The 17,314-nt window shown below is 41.3% G+C and overlaps 1 protein-coding gene across 1 annotated transcript in view; it reads right to left on the reverse strand.

The window, feature by feature from the left end:
- Positions 1 to 17,314, reverse strand: part of TENM2 (teneurin transmembrane protein 2) — a 1,222,720-nt gene that overhangs the window by 131,718 nt on the left and 1,073,688 nt on the right. Inside the window, exons 14-16 of the mRNA XM_029942895.1 lie at positions 15,690 to 15,884; positions 9,577 to 9,777; positions 7,788 to 7,973 (exon numbers count right to left, since the gene is read on the reverse strand). Coding sequence (XP_029798755.1) covers positions 7,788 to 7,973; positions 9,577 to 9,777; positions 15,690 to 15,884 — 582 coding nt within the window. The remainder of the gene's footprint in view (positions 1 to 7,787; positions 7,974 to 9,576; positions 9,778 to 15,689; positions 15,885 to 17,314) is intronic.

Consider the following 17,314-nt stretch of genomic DNA (forward strand, 5'->3'; position numbering starts at 1 on the left):
GGCTGAGCAGGGACAATCAGTGCAATTCTTGAGTCTCCAAAAGGCATGTGTAACACAACTGAGTTCAGAGTTGAGCCTCCCTGGGTTATTCTTGGAACTCAGAGTTATGAGGAGTGGAAAAGGAGTCTGAAAAGGAGAGACCAGGACAAGGTAATCTAAGAGACACTGACCTGGCTGCATCCTCAGAAATGCCAGGTTCCTTCTTAAAGGAAGACAGTGTCCTTTCAGACTCCTGTAGAGTATGTCTGTGGTCCCTACTTTGAGGAATTCTGGCTTAAAAGAATTGAAGTTTTATTCTATTCAATAGTAACATAATTCCAAGCTAATACTTCAAAGGAAAAGACTTTTCTTTTGAACTGTACTTATTATAAAAATGAAACCCAGAATTAAAAGCAAATTCTTATAGACCTCTTGGCTTCTCTGGAATGTGTCAAAAAGAAATTTAGATGGAGAAATTTTGGTTGAAAGAAGCAAACCCCAATTTCACAATAAGTCTCCATTAACATGAGGATAATCAGATGTTTGGTTCCATGTGTAAGTGGGCTGTTTGGTAAAATAAGCAGGTTCAATTTCCAGGTAAGAGAGCTAGTTTATATTTCTCTGTAAGAACTAGATGCCAGTGAGTTACAGAATAAAACTTTGCTTGGGAAATTGATAGTGGGTAGGTGTTATTTTTGAAATGCTACTAACTGCTTGATGGGTTGGAGGCAGTATATAGGGAAGGCAGGTTGGAGGTAGCAGAAATGTCTTAATGACAAGTTTGTTTTGATAATCTTCCCTTGCTTTTATCTTACTGTGGTAATAGATAATGATGGTGGTGATGGGCCTGGGGGATGATGATGATGATGATGACGACGATGACGTTGATGACGACATTAGCGCACATTTGCTTGGCTCTTGCTTTATGGTAGGCACTGTGCCAGTACTTCGCATATAACCCTGTGAGGTAGGTCACCTTTTAAGTATTCCCATTTACAGACAAAGAAACTGAGGCACACAAAGGTGAGGAAACCTGCCAGGATTTGATCTCAGATAGACTGACATGCAAGCCTGTATGTTAAATGCTTCATTATGCTTGCCTTGCCCTGCATCCAAGTGAAATGGACATAGATAGATGTACCTCTACTTAACACCATATTTTTTAAATCAGCAAACACAAATATAAAGGAATAAAGTGGACTCTGATTATTCAGACTACGTAAGGAAGTTTTTCAATGCAGAAAAAAGTTCCATAGTTAACCAGATACAAATTGGACCTCAGATTCTAGGGATGAGATGAACTGACAAACTAAACAAAAAGTACTATCAATCATCCTCAACCATTCAAAAAAGCATCATCAGCAGAACCAACACTACACTACCTAGTCTTCTTACATAAAGTGTATATTATAGGATCCTACATGGGAACCCTCCTTGCACCTTACAGAAGAGAGAAAGATTTCAATGTGCTAATTCAATAAATTTCATATAATTTAGCATGAGAGAAATAAAATTCAGGAGATGGACCAGTCCTTAGAGACCATCTCATCCAAGTGTATTCTAAATTAAGTTGATCACATATTGCTTTTGTGATATTTGCAATAAATGCATTGTTATTTATTTAATAGTTTTCTTTAAATTTCTCAGGCCTGATACTGCTACCCACTTTTGCCACATTCCTTAGCAGTAATACCAATACATTCATGAGTGTGATGAAGTAGTTATAGTTTTTCTAAATATGTATTTTTAAACACTCTTTGTAACTATTCAACAAAATATATTTGCACACCAGTGAAAAGCATTTCATGTCTGTGGATTATACTCTGTAATGTGGTTATATGGTCCAACCCCCTCACTTACAGCAGGAAGAAACTGAGGCTGGGAATATGGGTGACTACCCAAGACCACCAGAATTTCTGTGACAGAGTCAAGCCTAGAACACAGATTTCCCCTTTTCTCTATCAATCTATTCTTCACAACAGCATAACACATCCGATAGAGTGATGAGCAAATGTCCATCACAAATATCTAAGGGAGCTCAGATCTCTAGGGCCCTCTTTGTGTTCCTTTTCTTTTAATGTAAAGTCTTGAGGGCATTTTGTGGGATCTGAGAATCACAGACTCAGAAAGAACTGGTTCTTAATAAATTGGACAGTTGATTCTTTGTAAAAGCTCAAGTGACAGAACACTCACTACTCAACATGAAGGCAGAGCATCTCCCTTTGCTGCTTTTCTTTTCAACAGTTCTTATTCTTACATGTTTTCCTTTGCATGTACAATCTTCCTCATGCTAATTCTCACCTATGGGTTTCTGTCTTAAGAGTCCCAAACTGTTACTGTAGCACTCCATACTAATGTATTTACTTATTGGGTCAGGCTCCAGCACAGTGGGCCACAGGCTGGTACCTCAACAACAGCCTCTAAGACAATAAGGGTATGGCACATGAATGCTCCAAGTCACTGTCTCTCCACAGGACTAACGTCAAGGCTCCTTCCACACTTTCCTTTGTTGATGAGAGGTCCTTACGTGGGCACATATTACTAAATCACATAGGAAACAGAACCAAAAAAACCCCAGAACAAAACATTGCCACTTGAACAGCCCCACATGGTCCTAAGAATCGATCCTCATGATTCTGAAATGCAAATGGAGGTCAGGACCTCACAGACAAAATAACCATTATATGAATGGTTGAGCCTTAAGTTAGGGTGAGCCTTATGTTTGTCTATGTAGTCTATTTTCCAACTAATGCTTAAAGCCTTTCAACAACATCCAGGCCAAGAAAAGAAACTTTCTTGTGATGAGAATCTGATTACTTGTAATGCATTTTTTTTCTCTTTTCATTTTATTTTACTTTTTGGAGTGAGTTGAAAAAGTGTTCCTGTAATTTCTACCTTCCAGTCTTGGGAAGACCACCTGACCCACACTCAAAGAGGACTTCTGGGCATGTGGTGGTTCCTGATCTTCAATGAGGGGGCTCACATTTTAGGTACATTATAGGGGGAAAAAAAGAAGTAGAACATTTTTTGTACCCCACTAAAAGTTTGTCCATAATCTTTAACAGTGAAAGACCATTTCTTCAGGTTTTCACTTCATAAAAGAATGGAGCTCCTAGCATAGGTTCTAATAAGAGCCCCCACAGGAATAGGTTAATTAACCAATCATAGAATTAGCTGCTCCCATAGACCTGATGGTAAGAATGGCTCCACAGTGGCTAATTTCATCTCAACTTGATCTCATTGTGGAGTCATGAAAGCTCGAATGTTCAAGGATAATAGCTACAAGAAAAATGTTTCCATGACTGAGACTGACACTAGAACGAGATGCAGAAGCAGCTATATTCAGTCTGAAGTTGGTTAATTTTGATAGTCACTTCCTTCCTTTCTTGTTCCCTGTAGCTCTCAAGCTCTCTCCCTCTTGGACTGTGACCCTGTCTACTTCTGATGACAATCACTTAATCAGCACATCAGATTGTCGCACGGCTGGTTTTACCTTGGGTAAAGATTCATTTTCCTTATTAACATCACAAGAACCTATTTCTTTCCCCAACCAATTAAAGAGGAAAAATAGAAGGGCCCCAGTGCAATAGAGGGAAAAGAAAACTGTTCTGACTTGTGACACATAGCAGGTCACTCAGCCTCACACGGTCCTAGGAATCGTGTCCTCATGATTCTGAAATGCAATTGGAGGTCAGGACCACACATACAAAATAAGCAAATTGTAACAACCATTATAGGCATTGCTCGCTACCCAGATGTCAAACAGTTCACTTAGGGTGGGTGCCTGGTGGTGGTGGATTTATTCTGTGGGCGTGTTAGTATTACTAGTATTACTCAAAGTGGATGTCTAGACAGCCCACATTCAGCAGGTAATAGCAACAATCCTCAATTAGCATTTAGTTTATCGGCTTGCATTCTGTGGCAAAATATTATTTCTCCCTGTACTTGGCTCAATGATTCTGTAAGCAAAACACACTAACAATTAACCCATTTCTTTAAAACAGACACTTGTCTGAGTTTACTATAGTTCACAGTGACTTTTGACCTATTCTTTAGTTTAGTCCCTTTATGCCTTGGTGGCACGATCTGCGGATGGCTTTCTGAGGTTCAATCCCCAGTTTAGTAAGGGGTGGCAGGTGATAGAAACAACAACTCATTTTAGGATTATGTTTAAAGAATAAAACTAATCTAACAACATAATATGCCTTCTGTTTTATTCATAAGAGTAAACTGCAGCTTATCCAAATAATACAAATATATTTCAAAGATAAACACGAATTGTGGTTCACTTGGATTCAAAGCATATTTCTTATCTATACAATTCTGTAGGTTTTAGCCATACCTTATATTTAATTTGTTGGAAAAATGTAATATAAGAATAATTGCTTGGTAGAATCCACTCTACTGATATGTTAACTCTAACACTTAACATTGAAATGTTATACCTTACATTTAAATCTTTAGTAATATGTACTAAATTTCCAAATATAAAAAATAATAATTCAGTTGAAAATTCCAGATATGCACTAGACCAAACATGGATAGATTCTACCAGACTTTCAGAAGTCCATGTTTTTATCCTCAGTGCCCACCCCCCCGCCATCTGTCTTCTTGTTTCTTCCAGCAAAATGAATGTGATCCACAAATAATGATGCAAGTTGTTCAGGTGACTGTTGGTAATGACCCTAACAAAAACCACCTCACCACAACCCATTGAAAATAGGCTGCAGACAACCCTTGTGCCCCAACACTAACCACTCAGGCTCTGCCTTACCCCAAATTCCCTAATGCATTGTTTGCAGACTGGGTGCCATTTCATTCTTATTTATTTTCTCTTTTCAAATATAGCATTTGAGGCTTTGCTTGGAAAGGACCAAAAAACCTCTCTTTCTTTTTCTGTCAGTATCCCTGAGGAAGAGGACCGATTCTGGGCTTGTAAATTGTGGCATTTACTTAAAATGAATTGACAGGAGTGTCTGCTCAAAATAAAAGTCTAAAACTCCACACACAAGCTTGGAGGCCAGAGGTTGAAACGCAAAAGAAGCAATTATGTTCAGCCAAACATCTCTAGATTCTGAATAGCAAATCTCAACAACCAAGATATGTTTGGCTTTTTTAGAGCAAGTCCCAGTGAACATAACCACAAGAATACAGCACCTATCTAGAAATGAAACCAGTGAGCCCTAACCCCTCACAAGAAAAGACTGGTGATAAATACTTTGTAACTTACATAGAGTGAACTCAATAGTCACAAGAGATCACAGTTCTGAACAAGACACTTGCCTGGACCCAAACTCCCTTCATTTCGGTAGCTTTACCTGACACATGAATTTGCACCTTCTCTATGTCTCCTAAGAGCTCATGTATCTTAGTGCACACACATGTAAAACTTGAACCAGCAACTTCAAATAGCAAAAGCACATTTTCCCAATCCATCTCACCCACAAGGCTGCTAGAATTAAACTTTTCCCATGTTCTCTTGATGGCCACATCCTCATCATTTCCTACCAAGACTAGGGGTGCCATCATCCCATTTCATCTTCAAAGGCTCCAGACACACTTCAATTCAATCATTATTTTCTCCCCACTCTCACATTGGATCTTCTCCCTTTCTCTGACAGCCTTCAAATCATAGCTGAAGGCCTTTCTCAAAAGTGAACATTGACCAGCCTCTCTCTTCTCCTCTCTCTCCATCAAGCCCTGTGTAACTCTTCAATTCAGGGGTTGGCCAATTGTTCCTGTAAAGGGCAGGTAGCGCATGGCTCTGTGGACCATGTAGTCTTTGTGGCAATCACTCAACACTAAGATGCAGTGTGCAAGCTAACAGTATATCAATGAATGAGTGTGGCTGGCCTCAAAAAACACTTTGTTTAATGGACACTGAAATTTGAGTTGAATTGTTATGTGTCAGAAAATATCTCTTAATTTTCTTCAATACTTAATCAACATAAAGACTCTTCTTAGCTTGGAAGCCATATTTAAAAAAGAAAAAGGCAGCAGGTCAAATATGGCCCCTTCGACCGTAGTTTTCCAAACTCTATTCCAATCCATCTGGGCTGTGCTCTTGTGAGCTATTCCCAGAGTGCAGATGAGTTGTAGGTAGGGGAGAGCTAGCAGGCATCATGGTGGGGGCAGCAACCCTCAGCAGACGTGGAAAGGGAGAGCAAAGGGGAGGTGAGGCTGGATGGTGTGAACTGAAAGAAAGTAGGATTTTCTACCTAAAGGTTATTGGTTGGCAAGAGCTTTTTTTTTTTCTCTTTCATTCTTTTTTTTTTTTTTTTAGGGGAGCATATCAGGGAACTGGAGGTATTGGGATGGGGAAAAGTCTTTAAATCACACTGGGCATGCAAAATACATCAAGAGAAACACCCCTGAAGAGTGAAAACTATTGGTAAGAATTGTAAACCATCTTGGTAGTGGGCTGTGCACATCCCTCTCTTGAGAGTTTTCTGAATTATCCCCCAGAATCTGCAGGGAACAGAAGATGAAAGCAGCTGCAGGAGAGCAGGATCTGGAGCATCATTAAGAGATTGCAGAAACAATTCACTGCCAACAGACTGTCCCGGCAGGGTCCCAGTGCTATAGTCATGGCCTGGATTGGCACGCTGCCCCTCGAATGCCCAATTAGATGGAAATGGGGTAAATCTAATGCAGAATGCACTTTTTCTCCGCTTAACCACTCAAATGAACAGCATGGGAAATTGAGTCTGACTTCATGAGTCAGCCCTGGACAAGCTCCTAACCCTGTCTCTCCCTCTAGGTACCCAATCTATTGATTGGGGTTTCTGGACTAGGACAGAGGGAAGGGCCCTAAACTTGATGGCTAGATTCAAAGGTAACTCCAAGAAGGCAGGTCAGTAGTTTGCTTGGAAACTTCCCTGAGAATTTCCTTGCAAGTGAGTGTATTAGCCAACTTGAAATGAATTCAACCCTACAAAAGCAAAAACTAGAGATACAATGATACTCAAGTTGACAACTTCATAACGCCAACTGTCTGAGGGATGTGGAAAACCAAAGAGCATTGGCTCCCATCTCCTCAAAGGAATAACTGGATACATTCAATCCAATATTGTCTTACCCTAAACCACAATATTGACAAAATGCAATCAAAGTCAAAACAAAAGAAATTTGGTAACTATTACTTCTCAAGAAAGAAAACAACCTTAAAAAAATTCCATCCAAAAACTTACAGAGAGGTGGCTGAGTGAGAATGACATGGGACCAGAGGAGAAGACATTGAAAGGTGGTGTGGTGATGGGGAGGGTCAAGAGCCCAAGGATGACAACTTGCCTTGGGATAGCAATAGGATGCTTAAACCTATTCCAGTGGTACCTGGCTACCCAGGAAACCTGGGAGTCCTCCTTGTATCTAACCTGGTCTAAAACAAGTGTGTTGTGTCAGTGCGGGCAAGCAGGGATCCAGTGATCCAACCAGCTGGGAGGGTATTCAACAAGGAGGAACTTGCAGACCACAGTTATATAGGGTGCTTGAAACCTCCAGTCCTGACAATTTCCCATGCATGTACATTTCTCCCTTCCTGAATCAGTAATTTGAATGGATTTTCTGCTCTGGTTTTGTTCCTTTCCTACCAATCTGGAATTCTGGAAAGAAGGGAAAGACTTCTCTAGTTGGGAACCTTGTTTTTCCCGTCTCTATTCCCTTGAAGGTTTGGAGAGGCAGCAGGAATGTTGTAGAGCACTCATGTCCCTGAAGGAACAGCCCGTTGCAATGCACGACCATCACTATAGATCTACGATTTATGAAAATAAAGCAATATGTGCCTGTTTCGGTGCCTGCCGTTTGCCTACCAATGGTGCAGTGTTCACCATTCCAGCCCTCTCGGCATTCACATTTGCCATCTTTACAGGTCCCGTGCTCAATGCAGCGGGGGTGGCACACGCGCTGGTCACAAGCTGCGCCTGTCCAGCCCTCTTCACAGCGGCAGGCTCCCCCGATGCAGACGCCGTGAGTGCCACAGTCTACTGAGCACACTTCTGGAAGAAAAACAATGATTACAGCTCAACACCACAGCTGGCAAAACCCTCCACTGGAGGCCAGACCACACACATGGCCTGGGTCCCTGGAGCAGGCCCCAAGGCCCAGCAGGTGCATCACCTTGGGAGGCCTGTCTCTTCACTGGCTGGGTATTAATTTATTGTTATGTACTTTCGAGAGCAGTGGTTCTCAGTAGAGTCTCTGGACCTGCAGCACAACCACTGTGCTCCTAAGAACCAGCCACTGTTTTAGAGCTTGAGGCCATCCCAGGAGGAGGTCACACAGGGGCCATCCAGTTTGGCAAAGCTACCCAGGAGGTGCCATCTGAAAAGATATATGTGCATCCTGACTTCCTAGCCAGCTGGGAATTTTTTCCCTGTTGAGAGCCTGAACTAACCACGGGCCAGTTGGGAACCCCACAGCTCCATTCCCCTAATTGCAAAATAACCCATCACCCAGATTGGCACCTTGTGGCAATGATGACCACTCTGATTGTGCTGCATTTACACAGCCTCTTTCTCAAAGGAGCTCAAAGTCTTTTGTGCTTGGGGAAGAGACAGACAGACAGATAAACACTCTCTGGCATTCCAGACCTCTCACTCGAGGACAAGCACATGCCAGACATTCATCCTTACGACAGACTGCTGAAGGAGGCATGGCTCATCGTGGCAGGGGAGGGAAAACCCAATCAGAAGGAGCAGTGACTCACTCAAAGTCATACAGCTTGTCGACAGTTGGGCCTTGGATCGAGGGCTCCCCCTTCCCCATCCTCTGCAGAGCTTTGCCTGGACCATGAGCGTCAGTGTGGAAGCCAGAGGCAAATGGGCTGAGAAGGCATCTCAAAATAGCCCATTTTAACTGACTCTTTTTTTTCTTTTTGGAATGAAATATTCATTTCTTTTCCATTGTAGGCAAAGCTTCACATATATTCCCTTCCTGATTGCCATGGCAATCTGACAGCTGTCTCACTACCCAAAGGAAGGGGGCGGCATGATGATCGCTTGCTTGGATAGGCACTTGTCACTGTGAACAGAACCATTCTCAGGTAGGTTGGGACTGGCTTGAACTGTTGAACCGTTCCCTTTTAGGGTCACTCGGGAGGTAAGACACATACTCTTAATTTTAGGAAAATAAAGTGTATAGCGCAACTTCATTATTTTCCTGTCACTGGAGTATTGCAGAGCTTTATAACATGTTCACATAGCACCCCGAGGGAGCTTATTTTCTGTTTTATAGAACGTTCCATTCAGTTTGTCTGGGACTGAATTGTTCTGTTTTGTTTTCTGGTACCTTCAGGGAGTGTACATAAGAAAACCTATAATGCAAATGGAAGCATCCCTCCTGGGCCCCTCATCCATTTGTAGTGATGGAACAAACGAGGCACAAGAACCTGAGATATTTGTGTGTGTGTATGTATGTGTTTGTTTCTCAGGATCATAGACTTCGTGACTGAGGAGAAGAGAGTATGATAGGCCCTCTGCAATTAACCTGAATCCCTTTATCCCAGGCTAAGTGAAAAGAGTAGATTCCCATCCATTTGGTCTCATGGAAGAACATAGGGCACAGTATTGGGAAAAGCAAGGAGGAAACCTCTTGGCTTACCAACAGAGCAGTCGGGACCCATCCAGTTTGGATCGCAGCTGCAAAGACCTGTGTCGGGGACGTAAGTGCCATGCCCACTGCACTGGTCTGGGCACTGGACCCTTGCCAGCTCACAGTTTAGACCACCCCAGCCAGGGCTGCAAAGGCATTCTCCATTTACACAGACCCCATGGCTGGAGCAGGTGGGATCCAAGCAATCAACTGAAAAAAACAAAGAGGAAAAGTATTGATCACTCATGGGGGATGGGCCATGAGACACCATCTTGCTGCTGAAGAAGCCAGTAATTCACTAATTCTTATCCCCTTGTGAGCAAATGCAATAGCCCAGGTAATACTTACATGGTCTCTTGATGAACAACTCATAAAGAATTCAAGGTTTTTTATTTGCCCAAACACCGAATCTCCAACTTGAAGAGAATGTGAGAGACAGAGATTTCTCAAGCAGAGTTAGTGGGAACCAGATATAGAGTTGTGTCTTTCAATGTTGAGAACCTTGTACTTCTAAACATTAGGACCTTAATTATATCATATCAGAGCTTCTGAGTCTGGGACATGAATACTGGTGATATTTCTACATGTATCCCCAAGCCCAATTATTCCTCACTATTGGAGAGTAAAAGAAGGCTCATTCTAACTTCATTAATATTTGACTTCAGTAGGTAACAAAGGATTAAAAAGAAAACCAACGAAACTTATAAATAAGTCACTTTCCTAATTAAATTTCATTTAGGCTAAGTTTAAAAGTGGTTTGTATTCACCTAACACACATCTACTGCAGGAATCCATAAAAATGCAGGATAGCAGGGATAAAGCTAGGTATGGAAATGATCCCAAAGAGGTAATCTTCTTAACATAATCATGAGTGGACTGAATGAGGGGATCTCTAGCCATGGCACCGACACTCCCTCAGATTGTTGGTCAGAAGAGTTAATGGTCAGATTTTGGTCACATTCATTCTTGCCAGATTTATGGTCTGTTTGGCCATCTGAAGACTCAGAGTGGTTATGCATCCAGTAGATAACTTGAAGATTCCTACTCTAGATTCAACTCAAAATGAGATTTATGAGCTGTCAAAGCCAGTTCTCAACAAGTTCTCCCAGTTTGCATGGGAATGTGACCCCCAACCTTGGATGTTCATCTGGCCTCAGAGTTAGATAAATAGGGCTTTTTATTAAAAAATTTTTAAATGTTTTTTATTTATTTTTCAGAGGCAGAGAGAGACAGCATGAGCAGGGGAGGGTCAGAGAGAGAGGAAGACACAGAATCCGAAGCAGGCTCCAGGCTCTGAGCTGTCAGCACAGAGCCCAACATGAGGCTCAAACCCATGACCCGTGGGATCATGACCTGAGCCAAAGTCAGATGCTTAGCCGACTGAGCCACCTAGGCACCCCCAAATAGGACTTTTTAAAGGAATCAGCTTCCTTAGGTATTCCTAACAAGTGATACAATGGCATTTGGAGAAGAGGGAAATGCACACCGTGTGGTTTGGATGGCAAACAGAGGTCTTGCAGAGAGCTCAGATGTTGTCTTGTGGATCAGAGAAATAGGGAAGTCTCATCACCTTATTTAGCTAAGACATATATTTTCTTCATTTTAACAGCCCAGAAATTAGGCCTCTCAGACTAGATTAAAGCATTTGCTTCTGCCATCATCTGGGGGCACAGCCAGCTTGAGACCACTTTAAATTCTTTTCTTGAGGTTTTTGGACCACTATGCTGCTATAATTTAGTCCTTCCTGTGCATGTGTGCCATCGTGTAGTTCAAACTCTCAGAAATTTTGATTTCTCTCTATGCCCGATGCCAAGATTGAAACACGCAAGATTTTTGGCCTCTAAATTGTTTACCATGACACTGAGATGACAACCCTTTGGGGTCCCAGCTTTTTGTAGCATAGTATCAATTTTTTCCTTCTAATTGCATACAAAATAATGGTATGTTTTAAAATTGATGATATATTGGCTCTAAAGATGACATTATTTATATTACCTATGCCACCAAAGATTTCATTCTGGGGGACGTCAGACTTCAGGAACTTGAACTTACTAGAAATCACACTATTCCATGAAATTTCCAAAGAGCAGTGCTCCCTTGAGGCAACAATATGAATTTTCAAAATGTGTAAAAAGATATTTCTGATCTGATCCATTTGAATCTTCTCGGGAAGGTATTATTTATGAAAACCAGCTCAAAACCATTTGAGCCATGGGGAAACTGAAGCTGCCATTGATTTTACAAAAATCAAAAATACATTCTCAGAAAGGGGAATTTCAGTGATTTATTATTAGTTGGAGATGTTTATGATGATGCTACTTGCTCTGGTTGCAATCACTTTAAGGGTTGAATTCACTGTCTTGGGGACTATCACTTCTGATGATATGAACCCTTTCTAATACCTTCAAATTTGCTCAGGATGGCGGAGCGCATCTGGATGTAAATGAATCAAAAGTTTCAAACAAAGAAGACATTTACAGAAAGGTTGTGCAATGTCTTTGGTGTCTCATGCTTAGCACAGCCAACAAATATAGTAGGTGTTCAATACACAGTTGCTACAGGAACGGATGGCAGACTTTGCTATAAAGCATTTGTTGTTAATGAGACAAACTTCTATGAAGAACTAACAACAAAGAAATGGTGCTAACAACTTCTTGCTTTTGGGAAGAATGTTGCGACATTTGTGATCTGTACAGTATGAGCTAATTCATTCACAGTCAATCTTGTCCATATTCTTCTAATACAAGAAAATCCCAAAGTTGCAGTTTTTCCCTCTGTCCCCATTTCTAATACAGCAAAATCAAAATATACATAGAGATATCTCATGTGCTATGTGTCTCAAAAACTACCCTCCATCTATAACTAGCTATTTAAAATGTTTCATGAGGTGCCAACAGCTAGGAGCTTTAAAAAAATGAAAAAAATATATAGCATATTCTTTTTCTAAAAAGGATGAAATAAAAATATACACCCCCCAAAGAAATAAGAAAATATAATTTTTCTTCCAGATAAATTAGCTTTCTCATCTCTATCTTAAATTATAGTATGAAGAAAAGAAGAAAATCCACTGAGATGTATTAGTCCAGGAGTGGAATGTCATCAAGAGAATCATTTATTGTACCTAGAATTATGAGCCAATGCTTTCAGTTATACAAGTAAATATGCCTTGTGTGCTATATAATCATTACAGCAGCTGATGGAATAACTAAATCCAGACTTTAAGAAGAGCAGTTTCACTATGAATTTTAAATTTGGTTCCAATTTCTTAAGATGGTTTTGTGGTCACGTCCTTACAGTCTTTATCAGGCAGGAGGGACTATGGCATCTTACAGAGCTTTATAAATAGAAACAGTGTTATACTTAAAAGGGGGACAGTGGCCTTTACCAGCTAAGTACCATGTGCCTTACAACACCAGCCCCCTGGCAGCTGAAATCATTAGAACTCATTTAGTCTTGGGCCCTCTGTAGATTTGACAAAAAAGGGTTGTGAATGCAATTTCTATCCCTAAGGATAAAAAAAGAGGTCAAGGAGTTTTACAAACAATATGTACTATAAACCCCAGAAGAACCATGAATTACATTTATGAAGTTAAATGTCATTGAAAAATGACTCAACCATGAAACTGACATGAAAACATGGCTGACTCGAACTAATATGTCAATTCTTCTCTCATCATCTGCCTACTCCCCCAGACATCATTGAATGAAACCTCGTGAATCTGTCCTTTCATTTTCTTGTGCAAATTTGTTAATAGTACAACAATGTTTATACAGCAAAAATGGAGGATAGCAACTATTGATTTCGTTGCCATGGCCATTTCAGGTAAATTGTCTGAACGTTATGACTATGATGAATATCAGAAATAAAAAAGCTAAATGGAAGAAAAAGTGCTGATCCAGAGTTTCTGATTCCATTTCCTATTTTGAAAACAGCATATGAATCACCTCGGTTCATTCTTTTTGGGTAGCAGAAATCAATAGAGGAGATTTCATCCTTTTATAATGATTCACGTGGCTCCCCTGTTTTGTTGGATGGTTAATTCATTCTGAACATTTAAATAAGACTGGCTGGTAGAGTAAGAAAGTTGAGAAATCACTTGAAATTCAACTCATACAGTTATGTACAATCTTTACTGGAGGGAAAAAATTCTAAGACGGGCAATGTCATTGCTTTATCATTTTGTTCTCGCGCCAAATGATGTATGCAAAAGGTCGTTTTAACCTTTCTTGTCATATTATTGGCCTCTCCCATGTTTTCAGCAAATGCAGCTTTGCCTTCTGCAATCCATTTATCTTTAAGAACTTTAACCTTTCAAGCAGGGTTATTAAATCAGTCCTTCCTCCATCCAAACTCCCAATTTGGTTTTATGATGCAGATGGAGGGAGGCTACCTTTTATAATAGAGGGAAAAAAACACATAGAGTGTTGAGCAAATGAAGATCTGGGGGTCAGACTTCTGGGTCCCATTAAGGGCATTACCACTGATATATTGGAAAATCTTAGAAGAATAATGTCATGGAAGCTGACTCTTTGTAGCCATAGTTCTAAAAACGATGAAATGGGAGACTTCAGAAGGAGAGCTTTGGTATGTGTATCTAAGGATAAGCTTCTGTCATTATTCTGTGGTGAGGGAAGTAATGATTGCTTTTTTTTTTTTTTAATTAATAGAACCCTAGCGATCTATAACTTAACGGGATAGGAGAACAGATCCACCTCATAGTACCTGAGGCCCCCTCTTCTCAGCTTGGCAGTGAAAAGCTGAGAAAGAACACGGGCATAAGGCACCTAACAGAGTCTTTTCTAGGAGGATCTCCTGCGTGGTCCTCTCAAGTTGTTTCACATGGGGTAGGTGGTGGGCTTCACTTTTTCCCTTAGCTTAGGTGAGCTGACACTTCTTTTTCCTCTGAGAACATAGGAGGTAAGAGTGCTGTTTGAGTTGTACGGGGACATTTGCCTGGGAGACACATGTAGGGGGAAGCTGCTCAGGGGAAAACAACTGAGCCAATTCAAAGGGTGGGAGTGGGCCAGGGACAGAGAGCACTAAGGCTCTCACCTTACTACTAACTCTGGTTCATGCTCTAAATTGAGAGAAACAAGAGATGGACAACCAGAGACTGTACTCTGGAAGCATGAACACAGAGGGCGAAGAGTGACAGGCAGTTTTCAGAGTTCCCTTGCCTTATAGGTCCCAATACCTTGTTACCAAATAACTCTTCTGAAAGCACTAACCAGAGTGATTAGGACTGGGGCTGGCTTCTGATCACCTCCAGAGAGGTGCTCTTTATCCCTGTACTGCTTCCTCCATGCCACCTTCCTGCTCACAGAGTGTCATCTCTGATTATGACTTTTCAGATTGGATTCAGTTTATTATACCCCTAACTTCCCCATGGGCGCTACAGGCCACCAGAATGCATGCTATACCGAGCTCTCCAGAATTTGTCAAATTCCAGTCCTATCTTATACACCCACCCTCCTATAATTCTGTATGAGTTAGGTAACCAGAACAATGTGACCTACCATGTGTCTAAATGACACGGGTGCCTATTGTCCTTCAAGTCTGACTGCTTTCTGTTGGTATTAATTTTCACTAAAATGTACACATACATATATGGGTACTAGGTTATCAAGGACAGTTTAAAAAAGACAAAACAGCTATGCGGAAGACAGGGAGATTAAGGATTCTTGTTTATTTATTTATTTATTTTTCTGGACAGCTTTAGTAATTCTCAAATCAGAGGATTTTAAATAAAGCAGAAGAAAAGAGGAAAGAAAATGGGGAAGGGGAAGAATGAAAGCAGGGAAAGAAAGGAACTGGAAGGGGAGGAGGAGAGTTACAGACAAAGAGAAGGAAGATAAAGGCAGAGAAAGCAATTTAAAGAAGAAAAGTAGCCAATTAACATAAAGCAGGGCGAAACAACATTCTTTCCAGAACGGCTCCACAGGCCTGTGTTTTCTACAACTTCAGAAGTCTATAAAACCCAAGGCATTTGAAGTTCTCTGTGCAAAGTGTTGAAGTTTCCTTTGCAAAATGCAGAGCCTTGGATTGGGCTCATTAGCAAAAGTCTGAGCCTGTAGTCACCTCCCACTTCTGCTGCTGCCTATCCTGGCCCTGTGGCGCTTACCTTCCTCACAGTGCTCTCCTTTGTGGCCAGCGGAGCACACACAGTTCCCATCAATGCAGGAGCCATGGCCCCCACAGGAAGGATCGATGCACTGATTCATGGGCACGTCACACTCCGCGCCTTTCCAGCCGCTGTAGCACTGGCACGTCCCTTTAGAATACTGTCCGTTTCCACTGCACAGGACAGGGCAGGCAGCTGCAAAAACCAGAGACAGAACACCAGGTCAAAAGGGGCAGTGCCTTTAAGGGCTGTGACTATCTAAGGAGGCAGAGCCCACCTGGCATTTCAGCTTTGTTTGCAATGTTTAAGGTTGAAAACTCAGGTCATGGAGGTGCAGAGCCATCTTCAAATAAACAATCACTATCACAATGATAACAATAAAAATGCTACTAAAAACAGCAGCTACCACCAATTAGATGCTTATTATGTGCTAGGCACAGGGTCAAATGCTCTATGTACAATTTGCTACTAAATCACCATAATCATTCTATGAGGTGGAGGCTAGACTCTGGATCCCCATTTTACAGATGAGGTTCAGACTGGTGAGATTAGGTAGCCAAGGTCACAAAACTCAAAAGAGGGGGAGCCCCCTTATAAAGTAAGTTGGCCCAACTCTTAGCTGTGCCCTTGATAAAGCTGCATGGGTTCATGTGTTCCTATTAGTGGTACAGGAGATTAGGATCCATTTTGATGAGATTTGGTTGGTTGGCTTCTATTTCTGACAAGCTTGTCCATTAAGAAGAAGTGGGATGGGCCGCAGTTGACACACTCAATTTCTTTGTCTTTTAGCTTCCTTATCTAGACTACAAAAGAAATAAATGTGTAATAAAGTATAGATTAAATATTCCTGGACTATTAAGAAAAAGAAATCAAGAGGGGTGCCTGGGTGTCAGTTGGTTAAGCATCTGACTTTAGCTCAGTTCATGATCTCTCTGTTCATGAATTTGAGCCCTGTATCGAGCTCTGTGCTGACAGCTCAGAGCCTGGAGCTTGCTTCAGATTCTGTCTCCCTCTCTCTCTGTTCCTCCTCAGCTCGCACTCTGTCTCTCTCTGTCTCTCTCAAAAATTAAATAACGAGTAAAAAATTTTTTTGTCAAAAAAAAAAAAAGAAAAAGAAAAAGAAATCAAGAAGGGAAGGGCAAATTGAAGACTTGAAACTTGTAGTGGTTCCTGTCCCAGCTGCAATTCTCAAGCATCTGTGCAGAGGAAGAGGGCTGAAAATCATTGGACCATCTGGAATGAGATTACCCAATGGTTTTCTCCAATCTTTCCTCAACTGTGTCAATTTGCCCTTTTTAGAGATCAAGACTGAGATTTCAGTGGTCACCTTCAGGCTTTGGACTTTTCCTTTCAGAACCAGTTTGTAAAGACCCTAAGTTTCCAACCTGGTTCCTATTTTGGGCCTAAAAGGAGGACACAAATGCCTGCTTTGGAGCTGGTACTCAGGGGCCTTCAGACATCACTAAGAGAGATGTTTCAGAGACTCCTGGTTTGCCCGTGATTTAGAATGCATCGATTCTGAGAATTTTACATGTACGTTTGTGTGTACAGCCTAAACTGCACCACAGGACAGGGATATACACCCAATTAGATCACCGAAGTCAGTGGTGCCACCCTCCTCATCT

This window comes from Suricata suricatta, chromosome 6 (genome assembly GCF_006229205.1).
Source record: "Suricata suricatta isolate VVHF042 chromosome 6, meerkat_22Aug2017_6uvM2_HiC, whole genome shotgun sequence".
Lineage (NCBI taxonomy): Eukaryota > Metazoa > Chordata > Mammalia > Carnivora > Herpestidae > Suricata > Suricata suricatta.